The sequence below is a fragment of the Onychomys torridus genome, chromosome 1 (genome assembly GCF_903995425.1).
Source record: "Onychomys torridus chromosome 1, mOncTor1.1, whole genome shotgun sequence".
In the NCBI taxonomy this organism is placed as follows: Eukaryota; Metazoa; Chordata; class Mammalia; order Rodentia; family Cricetidae; genus Onychomys; species Onychomys torridus.
The window spans coordinates 2,943,059-2,960,840 of NC_050443.1; the positions used below are offsets into that span (position 1 = coordinate 2,943,059).

General features: G+C 49.2%; 1 protein-coding gene across 1 annotated transcript in view; it reads right to left on the bottom strand.

The window, feature by feature from the left end:
• Positions 1–3,171, bottom strand: part of Ptprh (protein tyrosine phosphatase receptor type H) — a 57,551-nt gene extending 54,380 nt beyond the window's left edge. Inside the window, exons 1-2 of the mRNA XM_036167587.1 lie at positions 3,121–3,171; positions 2,351–2,384 (exon numbers count right to left, since the gene is read on the bottom strand). Of these exons, the coding sequence (XP_036023480.1) occupies positions 2,351–2,384; positions 3,121–3,171 (85 nt within the window). The remainder of the gene's footprint in view (positions 1–2,350; positions 2,385–3,120) is intronic.
• Positions 3,172–17,782: the final 14,611 nt, after the last annotated feature.

Below are 17,782 nucleotides of genomic sequence, written 5' to 3' on the forward strand. Positions count from 1 at the left end.
TGCAAGTCTGAGACAGGAGGACTTCTTCAGTTCAAAGACAGCCTGGGCTTCCTAGTGAATTCTAAGCTGGTCATATAGAGTCATATTTGCAGTTATGCATGCACACACAAACACATACATGTGATAGTAATAAATAAATTTGAGCCACACAGGAAGACAGCTGACAACGTACTCTGACCACCACCAACACACACACACACACACACACACACACACACACACACACACACACACATTAATGAATAAATTGACTGGGTATGGCAGCACATGTCTTTAAGCCCAGCACTTGGGAGGCAATTAGTTAGTTCGAGGCCAGCCTGGTCTACACAGTGAGTTCCAGGACAGCCAGGCCTACACAGAGAAACCCTGCCTTGAAAATCAAATTAATTAATTAAGAATGAGCCAGGGTTTGGACATGCTCCAGGCCACAAGTAGGGACAAGTGCATGGACTTGTACCAGGGACTTTCATGGCTCCTCAGCCTTGTTCAAAGAAGCCGCTCTCTGTAGTGACATGATTAACCCAGGGGACTCACGTATGGTTGGGATGTTTAAGACACACCCGTCATCCCCTCCAAGGCTCAGAGAACATCATGGAAAGGGGGTGAAAGGAATGTAAGAACCGGAAGGTGGGGGTTTGTGAAGGGCTTGTCTTGGGGGCTCGACATAGCTGTAGTACTCATGAACTCCCAACAGCTGTGGTGGCAGGTATAAAGCCTACACAAGATGAATGCCCTAAATATCCATTCACGTATGGAGGGTGTACTCATGAGACCCTACCTAGGGGAACAAATGGCAGTCCAGGGCTGCTGGGAGAGAGGAAGTCACTGTCTTCAGTGACCTAGCCACCTGCTTCAGTGAAGAACACCATACCCACACCCAGGTCACAAAATAAAAACAAAAGGCGACACAGTTGTTGCTCCTGTCTCCCACTCTGGGGCTGGGACTGGAAGAAAGACCAATGGGAAGATCAACTCTTCCTGGTCCTCACATTTCTGTAAGTCATGGACCCCGTGGTGGGTGGCTGAGACCAATAGGAAGTCCAGTAGGGAGGCACAAGATTGCGTGATGGGTGAGCTCTTGGGATGTGGCCAGTTGCAACCCATGGAGCTAGGAATAATCTAGTATGAAATTAGGGATGCTGATTTTGCTCATCCTACAAAGCCAGGGAACCTCCTGGACCCACTGGGCTACATCAAGTATGAGAATCCATTTCACCTGTGTCTCTTTTCCTCTATTTAAGGTGGGTGATAAAACCCAGAGATTCACTCGTATGGATTTCACTCCAGGTCTGTTGGATTGTGGAATCTGCCACCTTCTGTTTTTTTTTTTTTTCTCTCTCTCTCTCTCTCTCTCTCTCTCTCTCTCTCTCTCTCTCTCTGTGTCTCTCTCTCTCTCTGTGTCTCTCTGTCTCTCTGTCCCTCTCTCTCTCTCTCTCTCTCTCTCTCTCTCTCTCTCTCTCTCTCTCTCTCTCTCTCTCTCTGTCTCTCTGTCTCTCTCTCTCTGTCTCTCTGTCTCTCTCTCTCTCTCTCTCTCTCTCTCTCTCTCTCTCTGTCTCTCTCTTCTCTCTCTGTGTAGACTTGGCTGTCCTGGATCTTGCTCTGTAGACCAGGCTGGCCTCAAACTCACAGAGATCCGCCTGTCTCTGACTCCCAGGTGCTGGGATCAAAGACGCCACCACCACCACGCTCTCCTGTCACCCATTAAGAATACAAGAGAGGCCGGGCAGTGGTGCGCTGTAATCCCAGCACTCAGGAGGCAGAGGCAGGCAGATCTCTGTGAGTTCGAGGCCAGCCTGGTCTACCGAGTGAGTTCCACAGGGACACCCTGCCTCGGGGGGGGGGGGGGGGGGGGACGGACGGACAAAACAGAATACAAGAGAATCTGCCTCTCACCTGTGGAGGCCTTGACAGTTTGTGAGGAGCTTCTGTTTCCACCTTTTTCTACCCACAGGGACAATCATCGGAAGAAGCAGGAGCGAGCCCTCCCACCACGCCCCGGGTGTCTACTGTGTTCTGAACGTTATTTCTCTGACCATCTCCAAGCCACCGGAGCCAGTAGGTCAGGTCCTCAGGGCCAGTGGGCTCTGGGGCCTCCCAGCTCAGAGTGATGGAGCTCAGTTCTGAGCTTCCTCTCTCAGGTTTCTCACTGGGTTTAGGGCTGAGATTCAGAGTGAGGTTTTCAAATAGAAAAGCATGGCTCACTCGTGCTCCCTGCCAACACCGTGTACCACCTCCCCGCATCCAAGTTGAGAATCGTCCCTTGCCCTCAGCCCGCCTTGGGCCGTCTGACTCAGAGGAACTGGGGTCTCCTCTCTTAGAAAGGACAATGATTAAACGGGGTTTTACTCACCATCCTCCCTGAGCACAGTGCAACCGGACAGACCCTAGAGGGATCCAGGTAAGAAGAAATTAGCTGAGCTAGGTGAGATTGAGGAGGTGGGGCTGGTACAGCTGGTTGAGACTCTCCTGATCTCTGTCCCCAACCTTTCCTTCAACCTTGACCAAGGAGAGGAATGAGGGGGTGATAAAGGTCATCCTGTCTCTGGTGCTCTGTTGGTTAGGGAGACCGGCCAGCCATGGCAGAGGTGGAACTCCAGGGAATCGGTAACCAACCTTGGTTCCCGGATACAGGCAAAGGATAACATGAGTACTTTCACTTTCTGAAAAATATAACCAGAGGCCTTGGGGGAGGGAGGGTGGCCCTGGGGGACAACAGGAGGAAAATAAAAATAGACTCTGAAGACAGACTGTGGGCGGAGTTGAGGAGGGCCAGAGCCTGGACACCGTGGGTTTGTGGGAAGAGAGTTAGGGTGTAGGCAGCAGGGCAGGCTCTGGGCTTCTGGGTCTGAGGGAGGAGGGCTGGGCTGTGTGTGCAAGCAGCTTGATGTATGTTCACTCTCACGCCAGACACTACGGCATCCAGACTCCACTGTAGTAAGACTTGTCTACCTTCCTCCAAACTCAGAGCATCCCTCCTTCTCCAGGTAGTGACCACCCCCGGCTCCTTCAAGGCCCTAGCTGAGGAACCTTCCTCCACACCCCTGGGAATGTCAGTTCTAGCCACTTTCTATCCCTCCCTCCCTTGGACCCCAGCTCAGGCCTGAGCAGGAGGGAACTTACCAGTAGCACCAAACTCCCCCAGACACGGAGGTTGCCAGCAGCTCCGGCCATGTGTCCTGGTGTGTCTGCGCAGGGAACACAGGAGTCCTGGGTCTGGAGCTTTACCTGCTGGACTTTAAACTCAAGAAGTTTCCTTTGCCAGCCCATTGCTGAGGCCAGAGGCTACCACTGGAATGGGCGGAGGAGGAAGTAGAATCTCTGAGATTCAGAGCCCAGCACGGCCCTGCCCCGTCCCTCACCCCCTTCCTTTCTTCTCCATCCCCACACAGACATCCTCCACATCTTCTCTTTGGTCCTGTCTGGAACCCGACTCACCTCATTTTGTACCACAAAATCTTCTTCTCCACTCAGTGGCCTTCAGATCCCCTAGGCAAGCAGAGGTCACTTTCCACTGTGTGTGAATGCACCATGCAGATTTCAAAGGCCCAAATTAGGTAGAGCCAAGTGTCCGAATGTCTGACTGTCCTCTCTTAGTGGATGGGGCACGTCACAGCCAGCCCAAAGCCAGGTGTGGTGACTCATACCTGTAATCCCAGCACTTGAGAGGGGAAGCTGAGGTAGGCTTAGAGTAAATTACAAACCAGTCAGGGTTACAGAATCAGATACTGTCTTACACACACACACACACACACACACACACACACACACACACACACGACTAGCCTGGAAGCGGTACCTCGTGTCCCACTAGCAAGCATAAGCCTGACACAGGCTCTGGATTCTGTCTCCCTTTCCTGCCTCCCACAGACCTTTGCAGCTCTCTCGGGTGAGCCCTGCATGATCCTTATGCCCTGGCCTTTGTAGTCTATTCCCATCACAGGCACACCCTCCCACTGCCCTCCAGCAGGTCTGGCTCCTGGTCCCCTCCCGCGCCCCCCCCCCGCCGTGCCCCCCCAGCTTTGGCTCAGAAGCAGTCCACACCAGGCAGCCCCTGGATTGTAACCCATCCTGGCAGTCTATTTACATTTGCATATCTCCCTTGTCACAGGACCTTTCTGTGACCTGAAAAGGCGATTTCAATCCATGGTGACTCAGAATTCTCCTCTATGAAAAATGGTCAGAGGCACCTGTAAACAAGCCATGAAGAACTGGAGGAATGGTTGACTGGAAAATCTCCCCACAGAGGGTGTGGCGTTGTGTACTTGTTACTGTGCCCTAGAAGCTGAGGCGGGAGGATGGTATGTTCCATATCAAGTGTGGTGTGTAATCACACCTGTAATTGAGGAGTCACACCGGCATTGAGGAAGACCAAGAGTCAGACAGAGACCAGCCTGGGCTACTTCGGACCCTGCTTACATACCCCAGGCTGGCTTCAAACTCCCCTTGACCTTCAACTCCTGCGATTCCCACCTCTGCCTCCAGAGAGCTGGGGTGATAAGCATCCACCAGGCCTTCTGGCTTATGCAGCTCTAGAGATCAACCCCAGGGCCTTGTGCATACTGTGCGCGCAGACCACCAGCTGAATTCCATTCGCTGATACCATTTTTATTGTATTGTATTTATTTATTTGCCTTTTGTTTTTGTTTTTGTTTTGTTTTGTTTTGTTTTGTTTCGAGACAGGGTTTCTCTGTGTAGCTTTGCGCCTTTCCTGGATCTCGCTCTGTAGACCAGGCTGGCCTCAAACTCACAAAGATCCGCCTGGCTCTGCCTCCCAAGTGCTGGGATTAAAGGCGTGCACCGCCGCCACCTGGCTGTATTTATTTTTTGAGGCAGACTCTCACTATGTAGGTCTGTCTAGTCAGGAATTTGCTATTTAGATCAGGCTGGCCTTGAACTTGCATAGTTCTACACTGGGCTCTACTTCAGTGTTTTCTCCCCAGAGAGCTGAGAATGAAGGCATGCCACACCACACCTGGCTGTTCTATTTCTTGGGACAGCATCTCGGGTAGCCCAGGATGGATTTGAACTCGTTATGCTGCAGAAGATCTTGTGCACCTGACTGACTTCCTCCAGATGCCATTGCTGACAGGAGTGTGCACTGTCTTTTCTAAGCCTGTCTTAGAAGCTCTCCCTCTCCAGCACTGGAAGACACAGCTTGGAAAATGTGAAAAGCAGGAAGTGACGGCCATAGGGTGATGTCATCTACTCTGACATATTGGGTCACTGTAAATGTTGACCTTTCCATCGTTTCCCACAACCTCCCCTTTATGGAGCAGAGTTACAAAGGGGAAGGGTGGGGAGAGGACAGGCTTTATTGCCCCATCCTGAAAACATCTCAGCCTCACAGTGCCCCTGAGTCAGAGGAGGAAGCAAGGCTCAAGGGGGTCATATCGCAAGTGCTGCACTTTGACCCCCAGGACAGGCTTCTCTTCCCACCCCCACCTCACCTCTACCCCACCCCAAATCCCCTCCCACCTCACCCCTACCTCATCCCAAATCCCCTCCCACCTCACCCCTACCTCATCCCCTCCCCCCTCCCCCCTACCCCACCCCCAATCCCCTCCCACCTCACCCCTACCCCACCCCCAACCCCCTCCCCCCTCACCCCTACCCCATCCCAAATCCCCTCCCCCCTCACCCCTACCTCATCCCAAATCCCCTCCCACCTCACCCCTACCCCATCCCAAATCCCCTCCCACCTCACCCCTACCCCATCCCAAACCCTTTCCTACATCACCCCTCCCACATTCCAAATCCCTTCCCACATTACCCCTACCCCACCCCCTTTCACCTCACCCCCTACCCCATCTCAGCTCCCCTCCCACCTCACCCCTACCCCATCCCAAATCCCCTCCCACCTCACCCCTACCCCATCCCAACTCACCTCTCCTTTACTTCTCCTAGGACGTGAGGATACAGTTATCTGAACCCCTCAGGGCATTCCCGAATGTCCCACCATTAGAACCATAGCAACTTCTAGTTTGGTTACTTTGGGGGAAGGATCTGGTTGAAAACTTTCTCTCCAAAGTGGTGGTGGTGGTGCATACCTGTAACCCCAACCCTTGAGAGGCAGAAACCCTGTCTGAGGTCAGCCTGATCTACACAGTATGAGTTTAAGGTCAACCTCGACTACATACAGAGAGAGATCTGTCTAAGGAAAAAAAGGCGGACCAGATATGGTGGCACATGCCCTCAATCCTAGCACTCCAGAGCAAAGGCAGGTGAGACCAGCCTGGTGTACACAGCCAGTCCCAGGCCAGCCAGGGCTACATGCTGAGGACCTGCCTCAAAAAATAAAGAAGGCGTATTAGTTATTACAGTACATTGTAGCCCTCAGCCATCATCTCACCTCGAGAGCCTGAAGCTGGAGGACTTGAGTTTAAGAACAGCCTGAACCTTGTCTCAAAAAACTTTTTTTCACTACCTAGGAACGTGGCAGGTGTTTAGAATATATGTGTATAATGATAATGACGCACATGCCCAGGAGCATAAGTATAGAAGGCAATGGTCAACACTGGGCATCTTCCTCTAATCCTCTCCCCCTTATTTTGAGCAGGGGGGGGGGGGCGCGGGGCGCGCTCTCACTGAACCTGGCCAGAGCTCATTGATTGGCTAAACAGGCTGGCCAGTGAGAGTGAGCTCCCAGGATCCTGTGTCTCTTCTCTCCCACCTCAGGTACTTTTACATGCCGGCTGGAGATCTAACACTTTACCCATTGAGACAGCGAGTGGGTAAAGCCCTGTCTAGGTACTTAAAGATGTAAATATTTGCTGCAGTACTGCAGAAATCATACCCAGGGGCTTGGGGTTTGGATATGCTAGGCTACACACACACACACACACACACACACACACACACACACACACGCACACACGCACACATGCACACGCACACACATGCACACACACATGCACACACACATGCACACGTGCACACACAAGCACATGCACACATACAAACACACACCGCTGTCTCTTGATGACAGGTATCTGCGAGCAGCCAAAGGGAGTGGCAGCTCAGTGCGAAAGGTCAGTTTTTATACCCTAATAGTGGGTTTCTCAGCCAACACAATAAATCGATCAGGCCAAATTAAAGGTTTTAATCTGAGCAAAGCATTCCCGGGTGGTCTCAGGGGAGGAGGAGAAACCACGAGGTGAGTCTATGGGTCAGGTCTTAAATACCCTGCAGGTGTGGTCTCAAGCATCTCAGAGGGATGAGCCGCAGCTTGGCAGGCTTTCTCAGGGATGCGGTCTGGAGAGGGAGAAATGCGGCCTAGGTTGGGCTTCTACCACAACAGTCTGTATCTGGAAAAAAAGATCAATGTGGGGTACCACCACCACCACCCACACAGGCTCACAGCACCAGTTTGCAACTCCCAGCAAGTTCAGACATGGATGCTTCCATCTGGGAACATGTTCCCCTCAGGGAACACTTCCTGATGCCAATCAAAGCCTAAGCAGTGAGCCTTCCACTTGCTTCTGCTAGAGGCCAACTCTCAGGGTCCTGGAAGATTCAGAAAAGAGGAATTTAGATCCTGGCTCTGATTCAATATTAACCCTCAGGGGACACAAAAGGTCACTATAGGGGTCTGGAAAGATGTTTCAGTGGTTAGAAGTACTTGTTGCTCTTGCAGAGGACCCAGGTTCTTGTCCTAGCACCCACATGGCAGCTCACAACCATCTGTAACTTTGGTTCCCGGGGAACTGACTCCCTCTTCTGACCTCTGTGCTGCACAGACATACATGCAGGAGAAACATCCATACACATAAAATAAAAAATAATTAATTTAAAAGGTCACTCTGGAGAGATGGCTCAGGGGTTAAGAGCACTGGCTGTTCTTCCAGAGGTCCTGAGTTCAATTCCCAGCAACTACATGGTGGCTCACAACCACCTGTAATGAGATCTGATGCCCTCTTCTCACATGTAGATATACATGTAGAGCACTCACATGTAAAATATAAATAAATAAAATTATGTTTAGGTCCAGCTAAGACTGGGTTGGGGGAGGGAGATGCAATGTATTATTAATTTCTTTTCTACAAGTGGCCAAAATAACCAACAGAAACAATTTAAGGAGGTCTTCTGGCTCCTGGCTGGAGAAGGCACAGACCATCACCAGGGAGGCATGGCAGTGGGAGATTATAATCTGACTTTCACATATCTGAGATCAGGACGTTGGACCCAGATTTAGTCGGATCCTCAAGGCTGGCCTTCCAGCAACCCACTTCAGCCAAGTAGGCATTGCCTCCTGAAGGTCCCCCAAAACAGTACTAATTGTTGGAATCAAGAGTTCAAACCCTGACCAGGCAATGGTGGCACACACCTTTAATCCCAGTACTCAGGAAGTAGAAGCAGGTGATCTCTATGAGTTCGTGGCCAGCCTGGTCTACAGAGCGAGATCCAGGACAGTTAGGGCTACACAGAGGAACCATTTCCTAAAAAACCAAAAAAAAAAAACAAAAACAAAAACCAAACCAAAACAAAACAAAACAAAAAAAAGAGTTCAAACACTGTGCCCTATGAGGACATTTCACATCCCAATCGCAACAGATAAACAAAGGAGACTGTAGCTAAGGCTATCCCTCAGCTGGGATAGAAGCCCCATGTGTTTCCGTGCATGTCAGTGAAGGGGCATGCTCATAACGTAATAGGCATGACATTTTGGTGTTCCCAATCTATAGTAAGAGGATTTTGGTGGTGGGAACATGTCTCAGTTAGGGTTTTATTGCTGTCAAGAGACACCATGACCACAGCAACTCTTACAAAAGAAAGCATTTAATTGGGGCTGGCTGACAGTTCAGAGGTTTAGTCCATTATCATCACGGGAGGACATGGCAGTGTGCAGGCAGACATGGTGCTGGAGAAGGAGCTGAGAGTTCAACATCTGGATCTGCAGACAGCAGAAGTGAAGGCCTACCTTGAGTATAGGAGACATCCAAGTCCACCCCACAGTGACTTCCTCTAACAAGGCCACACCTCCTAATAGTGCCACCCGCTATGGACCACACATTCAAACGCAGGAGTCTACGGGGGCCATACCTATTCAAACCTCCACAGAAGATGAAAGGGGAAGACTTTCCATCCATCCCAAATAGTAAGCCCAGGGGACAGATGAGTGCTGCCATGAGACTTGGGGGACTACAGTTTACAGATGAAGAGTCACACGGCATTCTCTTTTTGTTTTTCTGGTACTGGTGTTGACCCCAGGACATCTCTACCACAGAGAGACAACCCTATCCCAGGTTTTTGTTTGTTTGTGTTGTTCATTTGTTTGTTTCAAGATAGGGTTTCTTTGTGTAGCCCTATCTGTCCTGGAACTAGCTCTGTAGACCAGGCTGGCCTGGAACTCAGAGATCCAACTGCCCCTGCCTCCTGAGTGCTGGGATTAAAGGTGTGCACCACCACCACCACCACAGACTCCAGTTTGGTTTTTGATTCACATATGCAGGCTGGCCTCAAGCTCACTATGAGGCTGAGAGTGACCTTGAATTCCTAATCCTTCTACCCTGCTTTGGTTACTTTTCTATTGCTCTGGTAAGATGCCATGGCCAAGGCAAATTATAGAAGAAGGAGTTTATTGGGGCTTACATTACAGAGGGTGAGTCCATGACCATCATGGAGGGGAGCATGGCAGCAGGCAAGATTGGTAATGGAGCAGTAGCTGAGAGCTTTACATCCTGATCAACAAACATGAGGCAGAGAGCTAACTGGGAATGACATGGGCTTCTAAAATCTCAAAGCCCACCCCTAATGACACACCTGATAGGAATTTTAGCTGCTCCCTCATGACCAAGCAGACACTGGCAAGACACTTAGGCATTTCCATCTAGTCCATAAGTCCTACATAATCTGTGTGCTGCATGGTCACGTAATCTATGCACATGTGTGGTGTAGCTATGTAGGCCCATATGCACATGCACGAGAGAGTCCATTAATGGTGGATCCCCTGTACCCTTCCCCATTTTCACACGTGTCTCTCCAACAGGCCTGAGCACACCCTTTCCTGTCTCTCCCTTCTCCTAATGAACTCTTATAGGAGGTTTTCTTTGTGCCTCCTGACTTTTCCTTGCAGGGTAAACAGTACCACATAAAACTAACAACAACCCCTCCAACAAACCACATCTCCTAATCCTTTGCATACAGTTCACCAACTGGGGATCAGCCATTCAAATATATGAGTCTCTGGGGGCCATTCTGGTTCAGACCATCACATGCCCCTATGTCTTAGAGTTTACTATTGCTGAAAGACACACCATGACCACAGAAACTCTTACAAAGAAAACATTTAATTGAGGTGGCGGCTTACACTTTCAGGGCTTCAGGCCATTATCATCATGACAGGGAGCATGGCAGTGTACGGGCAGATGTGGTGCTGGCTACATCTTGACCAGAAGGCAGCAGGAAGTCAACTGACTGTCTCACTGAGGAAAGCTTGAGAAAAAGAGACCTCAAAGCCTGCCCCCATAGTGACACACTTCCTCCAACCAGGCCACACCTCTTAATAAGCAAGACTCATGGAGGAAGCAGGATGGGCTGTACAGAGATAAGGTAAAAAGCCACAGGGCAAATCATAGATTGATATAAATGTGTTAATTTAAGTTATAAGAGCTTGTGGGACAGGCCGAAGCTAAGGCTGAGCTTTCATAATTAACAAGTCTCTGTGTCATTATTTGGGAGCTGGCTGGCAGGACAGAGAAAGGCTCCTTACAGTCAAAGCTGGTCTTGAACTCCTGATCCTCTTACCTCTGTCTCCCAAATGCAGTGGTCACACCACATCAAAGTCTTTTTTTTTTAACCTTTAACTCAGTGTGTGTGTGTGTGTGTGTGTGTGTGTGTGTGTGTGTGTGTGTGTAGCTGAGGATCGAACCCCGGGAGTGCTCTACCACTGAGCTAAATCCCTAACCCCTGAAGAGTCAGTGTTTTTTGTTTGTTTGGTTGGTTGGTTTTGGTTTTTCGAGACAGGGTTTCTCTGTAGCTTTGGAGACTGTCCTGGACTATCTCTGTAGACCAGGCTGGCCTCGAACTCACAGAGATCCACCTGCCTCTGCCTCCTGAGTGCTGGGGTTATAGGCATTTTATTTTAATTTGTTTGTGAGACAGGGTTTCTCTATGTAGCCCTGGCTATCCTGGAACTTACACTGTAGACCAAGTTAGCCTCTAACTCAGAGATCCACCGGCCTCTTGCCTCCCAAGTGCTGGGATTGAGAGAGTACTTACCACTGCCCAGCTTATATTTACTTCTTTATTGTGTAAAGTTTACATGCATGCAAGCATGCTATAGTACATGTGTGGACAACAGAGGAGTCAGCTCTCATCTTCTACCATGTGGGTCCAGAGGTCTAAATTGGGATCATCATCAGGCTTGGCAGCAAGTGACTTTATGCATGGAGTCATCTTGCTGGCCCTCTTTGAACCTTCTGAGGCACTCTCATTAAGTTGCCCAGGCCGTCCTAAAACTTGTCATTCCCTACCTAGGCTTCCTGATTATCTGGGATCACAGACCTGCAGTGAAGAAAGCTCACTAGAACATACAGTTTTTCAGTAAATGTTGGTTAACTGAATATACAAATGACTTCAGGCTCTGTTTGGATCTATTCTCTGACTATATCACCAGGTTCCTCTGCTAATTTTACTGTGCCTACACTTGTCCCAATGTGTGTGTGTGTGTGTATGTGTGTGTGTGTGTGTGTGTGTGTGTGTGTGTGTGTGTGTGTCATATTTACATGTGTGTGTGTGTGCACATATTTGTATAGAGGCCAGAGGGGAAAATCTTGGTGTCATACCCCAGGAACCACAAATCCTGATTTTTGAGACAGGGTCTCTCATTGGCCTAGAACTCACTGATTAGGCTGGACTGGCTCACCAATCAGCCCCAGGGACATAACAGTATCCACCTACTCAGCACTTGGCTTACAAGCATCATGGAGCCTGGCTTTTTGTATGTGAATTCTGGAGATCAAACCCTGATCCTCAACCTTGTGAAGCAAGCAACCAGCCACTGAGCCATCTCTCCAGGCCCACAGTTGGAATTTAAGTAAATCTCCTGCTGCCTGATGTGGGTAGGATGTGGAAGCCCTCAGATCAGAGTGGTGGGATGGCCGTTCTAACCTGGAATTCTCTGCGCTCTGAAACAGGTAACCCAACAGACATCTGTGACTGAACACTCTTAGCAACTCAGTTCTCCACATGACATAGCCCTCACTGAGCGTACTCTTGGCAGCTGGGAACACAGTGGATCATAAGGAAGAGACCTTTCAAGGCTGCAGGCACCAAGACTGCCCAGACCTAAGCCTTCCTTGGTAGTCAAGCCTCCCTGGTGCTGTCCACGGTGCTGATATGGTTCTGGAAGCAAAAGTCTAGCACAGCCGACATTGCTCCTGAGAACTCAGGAGAAAGCACAGTACAGGTCCTTGCCTTTAAGGAGAAAGCCAGGCAGTGACGGCACACGCCTTTAATCTCAGCACTCAGAAGGCAGAGGCAGGTGGATCTCTATGAGTTGGAGGCCAGCCTGGTCTACAGAGTGAGTTCAGGACAGGCTCCAAAGCTACACAGAGAAACCCTGTCTTGCAAAACCAAAAAAAAAAAAAAAAAAAAAAGCTAGAGATAAGCGGCCTATACCTTAGAAAGGCATCCAATGAAGGACAGCTATTGTGGTGGACTTGTTGAAAGCAGCCTTAGTGTCTATATTTAAGCATGTGTGCAGGTGTACATGTGTGTGTGTGTGTGTGTGTGTGTGTGTGTGTGTGTGTGTACACAGAACACCACCTCAGCTGGTATTAAAGGTGTGCACCACCAGCATCCAGCCTTGTTAACGAGTGTGTGTGTATTGCATGTAGAGGCCAACAGCAGACATCAGGTATCTTTGTTTATTGATCGCTGCCTTATCTTTTGAGATCGTTTCTCAATGAAGCCAGTATTCACTGACTGGCTAGCCTGCCTGAGTAATGAGATCAAGGTTCTGGCTATCTCCAAAAGCATCCTCCCAGCACTGGGGTGACAGGCACACATGACACAAAGTAGGTTAGACTGGCTGGCTAGTGAGCCTTGGGGACCCTTCCTGTCTCTTCCTCCCTAGCATTGGAATAAACAAGCACATGTTTAATTTTTTTATTGTTGGGTTATAGGGATCAATTCAGGTCCTTGCCTTGTGAGGCCAGCACTTTATCAATTGAACTTTCTCCTCACCCTCTGCATTAATGTTTTCAGAAATGGTGCTCAGCCGCTTTCCAGGACAGTCATTGGCTGTGCCCACAGTCTTCCAGATGCTTATTCTTCACCTGCCTCCTCAGGGCCTGGCCAAGAGGCTGTGTTGCTGGAACATGCACAGTGCACAAGGGATGCAGACAGGATGTGAGGGGTGACATCCTGCACATGCTCAGAAGAGAGATGCCTGATGACAGGAATTCCAGCCACGCCCCCACTTAGTCATTTCTGCCCCCACTGGATTTCAGACAGTGTGTCCTCAGCTCTTCTGGGTCATATGTCCTATGTAACCCACATGCTGTGTGGTCATGTAAATCACTCGTAGCATGGCCACATGAGTGGAGTAGCCATGTGGACCTGTGTGCACATGCTCAGGGTGCCCCTTAAAAGTCATGGCCCGGGACCTGTCCTTAGTGCATGAGCTGACTGTTTGGAACCTTGGGCTTACACAGGGACACTTTGCTCAGCCTGGAAGGAGGGGTCTGGACCTGCCTGTGCTGAATCCACCAGGTTTAAATGAATCTCCAGGGGTGTCTTGGCCCTGGAGGATATGGGAATGGAGGGGAGGGGCTGGGGGAAAGTAGGGGGGTGGGAGGGGGAGGACAGGGGAAGCCATGGCTGATGTGTAAAATTTAAACACAAATATAATTTTTAAAAAAATTTTTAAAAAAAGTCATGTCCCCATGTCCCCCTCCCCCGCCCTTCTCCCCTCACATGCAGCGAGTCTGATCACATCTGTCCCTTCTCCCTCCTTTAATAAAACTCGTGTTAGTGGATTCTGTCATGTTTTTTGACTTTTCCTCACAGGGTAAGAGCACCACAAAAAAACCATCACCTCCCGATCTGACCACCCAGTACCAGTTACTGCCACATAGGCACGTTGGGTGGTGGTGAGACCCTTCCTGGGTTTTTAGGCCCCTGCCAGATACCCACTAAGTTATATCCCCTCAAGAGGGGGGACGGAGTGAAAGCAGTTCTGTCAGAACGAGCCACACAAGTTGCCGTGGTCTGAATCCCACCGTGGGATGCAGGCAGGATTTCAGACAGTATGTCCTCAGCTCTTCCAAACCTTGCACACCTTACCTGAGACTCTGGAAAAGCCACTGTGCTCTGGGATGGTCTCTATGCTGTGAATGTATTGCTATGATTGATTGATAAATAAAATGCTGATTGGCCGGTAGCCAGGCAGGAAGTATAGGCAGGACAAGCAGAGAGGAGAATTGGGGGAACAGGAAGGCAGAGTCAGAGAGATATAAGGTACTGGTAAGCCATGAGTCATGTGACAACTTATAGGCTAATAGATATGGGTTAATTTGAGATAGAGGAACTAGATAACAAGAAGCCTGAGCCATTAGGGCAAACAGTTTAAATAATATAAGCGTCTGTGTGTTTATTTTATAAGTGGGCTGCAGGACTGCCGGGGCTTGGCGGGAGCTGGAAACTCTCCAGCTACACCACTGTTTGTCCCCTGTGATGGCAAACCTTGGTTGTCAGCTTGACTAGAATTGGACTCAATGGAGGTAGAAGCCTCCGGGGTGTGTGTGGGGGGCACACCTTCCAGGGATTATCTAGATTAAGGTTGACTCTGAGAATGTCTGTGAGGGGGTTCCTTGATGACATTAACCGGAGTGGGAGGACACACCTCCATGTGGGAAAAAAACCTTCCAGTGCAGTGCAGACACAAGGAGGCACAAGGGGAAAGGCTTCTGTTTCTTGCCTGCTTGCTTTTGGGTCTTGTTGGCAAGTTCATCTACTCTGTCGCTGCCGCGCTCCTTCATCGACATCGATTTCTTCAGCCCTGCAGTGTATACTGGAGACCAGTAGCTCTCTAGGAATCCTCACAGCCTTCAACCAGATTGGACAGATGAGTCATCCAGTCTCAGACCAGACAGCTGCTGAGTTCTGAGTTCTCACTCAGCCTCCCCAGCATGAAGGCAACCATTGTTGGATCACTCAAACTATATGGCTTAAGCCAACTGTGTAATCCCTTTTTATTGACTTGTTTTTATTATTTACTCATTCATTCTTTTGAAATTCTTTTTCACAGCATGCCCGCCATCCTCTCCTCCTAGCCCTTTCCCCACCTCCCCCTGCCCCCGGCACCCACTCCTCCTCCATTTCTATTCAGAAAAGGATAGGTCTGCCATGGATATCAACCAAACATGGCATATCAGGCTGCAGTAAGAGTAAGCACCCCCTCCTACTGAGGCTGGACAAGGCAACCCAGCAGGAGGAAAGGGTCCCAAAAGCTAGCAAAAAGAGTCAGACAGCTCCTGCTCCCTCTGTTAGGAGTCCCACAAGAAGATCAAGCTACATGGCCATAATATATATGCAGAGGACCTATCTCAGACCCACACAGGGTCCATGTTTGTAGATTCAGTCTCTGTGAGCCCCTACGAGTTGATTCTGTGGGCCATTTTCTTGTGGGGTCCTCTACAACTCTGGCTCGTACAATCCTTCATCTTCCTCTTCTGTGAGGTCCCCCTGGCTCTGCCTAGTGTTTGGCCGGGGGACTCTGCATCAGCTCCTATCCATTGCTGGAGGAAGCCTCTCTGATGACAACTGGGCTAGGTGCCAATCTATGAGTATAGCGGAATATAATTAGGACTCATATCATTGACTTTTTTCTTTGCTGCCAGTTATGTTTGGTTCTATCCTAGGTCTCTGGGCTGTCCAGAGGCGTGGGCTCCCTCTTGTGGCATGGGCCTCAGGTCATTTGTTGGTTAGCCTCTCCCACAAGTTCTGCACCACCGTTACCCCAAGCACATCTTGCAGGCAGGACAGTTTGTAGGCCGAAGGTTATGTGGCTGAGTTGATGTCCCCTTCCCACTGATAGAAGTCTTGCTTGGTTATAAATGACCAGTTCAGGCTCTGTATCCCCCATTACTAGGAGACATCACTAGGGTCATTCTCGTAGATTCCAGGGAATTTACACTACACTAGGTTTCTACATCATTCCCACAAATGCCCCTCAAATCCAGTCATCTCTCCCAGTTCTCCCTGTCCACACACACACACACACACACACACACACACACACACACACACCCATCTGATCCCTCCTGTTTCCATCTCTCACCCACCCCAAGCACACCTGCAAACGCTATTCCATTTCCCCTCTCAGGGAGATCCATGTGTCCCTCCTTGAGCCCTTGTTACTTAGCTTCTCTGGGTCTGTGGATTGTAGCATGATTGTCATTGACATAACAGCTAAGATCCACTTGTGAGTCCATCCTATGTTTGTCTTTCTGGGTCTGGTTTATCTCACTTAGGATGATTTTTTTTTCTAGTTCTATCCATTTGCCTGCAAATATCATGATGTCATTGTTAACAGCTGAATAATATTCCATTGTGTAAATATACCACATTTTCTTTATCCATTCTTCAGTTGAGGGACATCTGGGTTGTTTCCAGTTTCTAGCTATTATGAATAAGCTGTAATGAACATGATTGAGCATGTGTTCTTGTGGTATTATTGAGCCTCCTTTGGGTATATGCCCAAGGATGGTATAGCTGGAGCTTGAGGTAGATCAATTCCCAATTTTTTTTGAAGAGCCCCAATATTGATTTCCAAAGTGGCTGTACAAGTTCACACTCCCATCAACAGTGGGAGAGTGTTCTTGCTCCATACCCTCTCCAGCATAAGCTGCCCACTTGAAGTTTTTATCTTAGCCATTCTGACAGGTACAAGAACGTATCTCAGAGTAGTTTTGATTTACATTTCCCTGATGACTAAGGATGTTGAACATTCCTTCAAGTGTTTCTCAGCCATTTGGGATTCCTCTATTGAGAATTCTGTTTAGATCTATTCCCCATTTTTAATTGGATTATTTGTTTGGTTGATGTCTAATTTTTTGAGTTCCTTACATATTTTGGGTATGAGCCCTGTATCATACATAGGGTTGGTGAAGATCTTACCCATTCTGTAGACTGATATTTTGTCCCATTGATGGTGTCCTTTGCCTCACAGAAGATTTCCAGCTTCATGGGGTTCCAGTAGATCCTCTTTTAGTGTGTGCCATTCTATCATTGCTGTCCCTCTACAGAACCCTAATACACCCTGCTTCTTGTTTCTCTTGACAGAGATGGCAAAATCCTGAGCCAAGATATTTCCCTATAAGCTGTAGTGCACACGATGAGGGTTGAATCTAGGGCTAGAGAAGCACTCTACTGGTATCCCCACCCCAGGCCCTTACTGGTAGATGCTAGGGCAGTTGCTCTAACCACTGACAGGCCCTCAGTGGTGGAGTCTAAGAAAGCGCACTACAGCCAAGCCAAGCTCTAAGACTTTTAATCTTCAAATCTCTTACACTTATTTTTGTGTACATGTTTGCCTGCATGTATGTATGTGTACCACATGCATGCCTGGCACCCGCAGAGGTCAGAAGAGGGTGTCAGGTCCTCTGGTACCAGAGTTGTGAATGTTTGTGGATTGCCATGTGGGTGCTGGGAATCGAACCCAGGTCCTCTGTAAAAGCAGTAAGCGCTCTTAACCTCTGAGCCATCCCTCAAGTCTCTAGTTTCGTTTTCTTTTAATATAAGGTTTCACTAAGTTGCCCAACCAGGCCTTGAGTCTGCA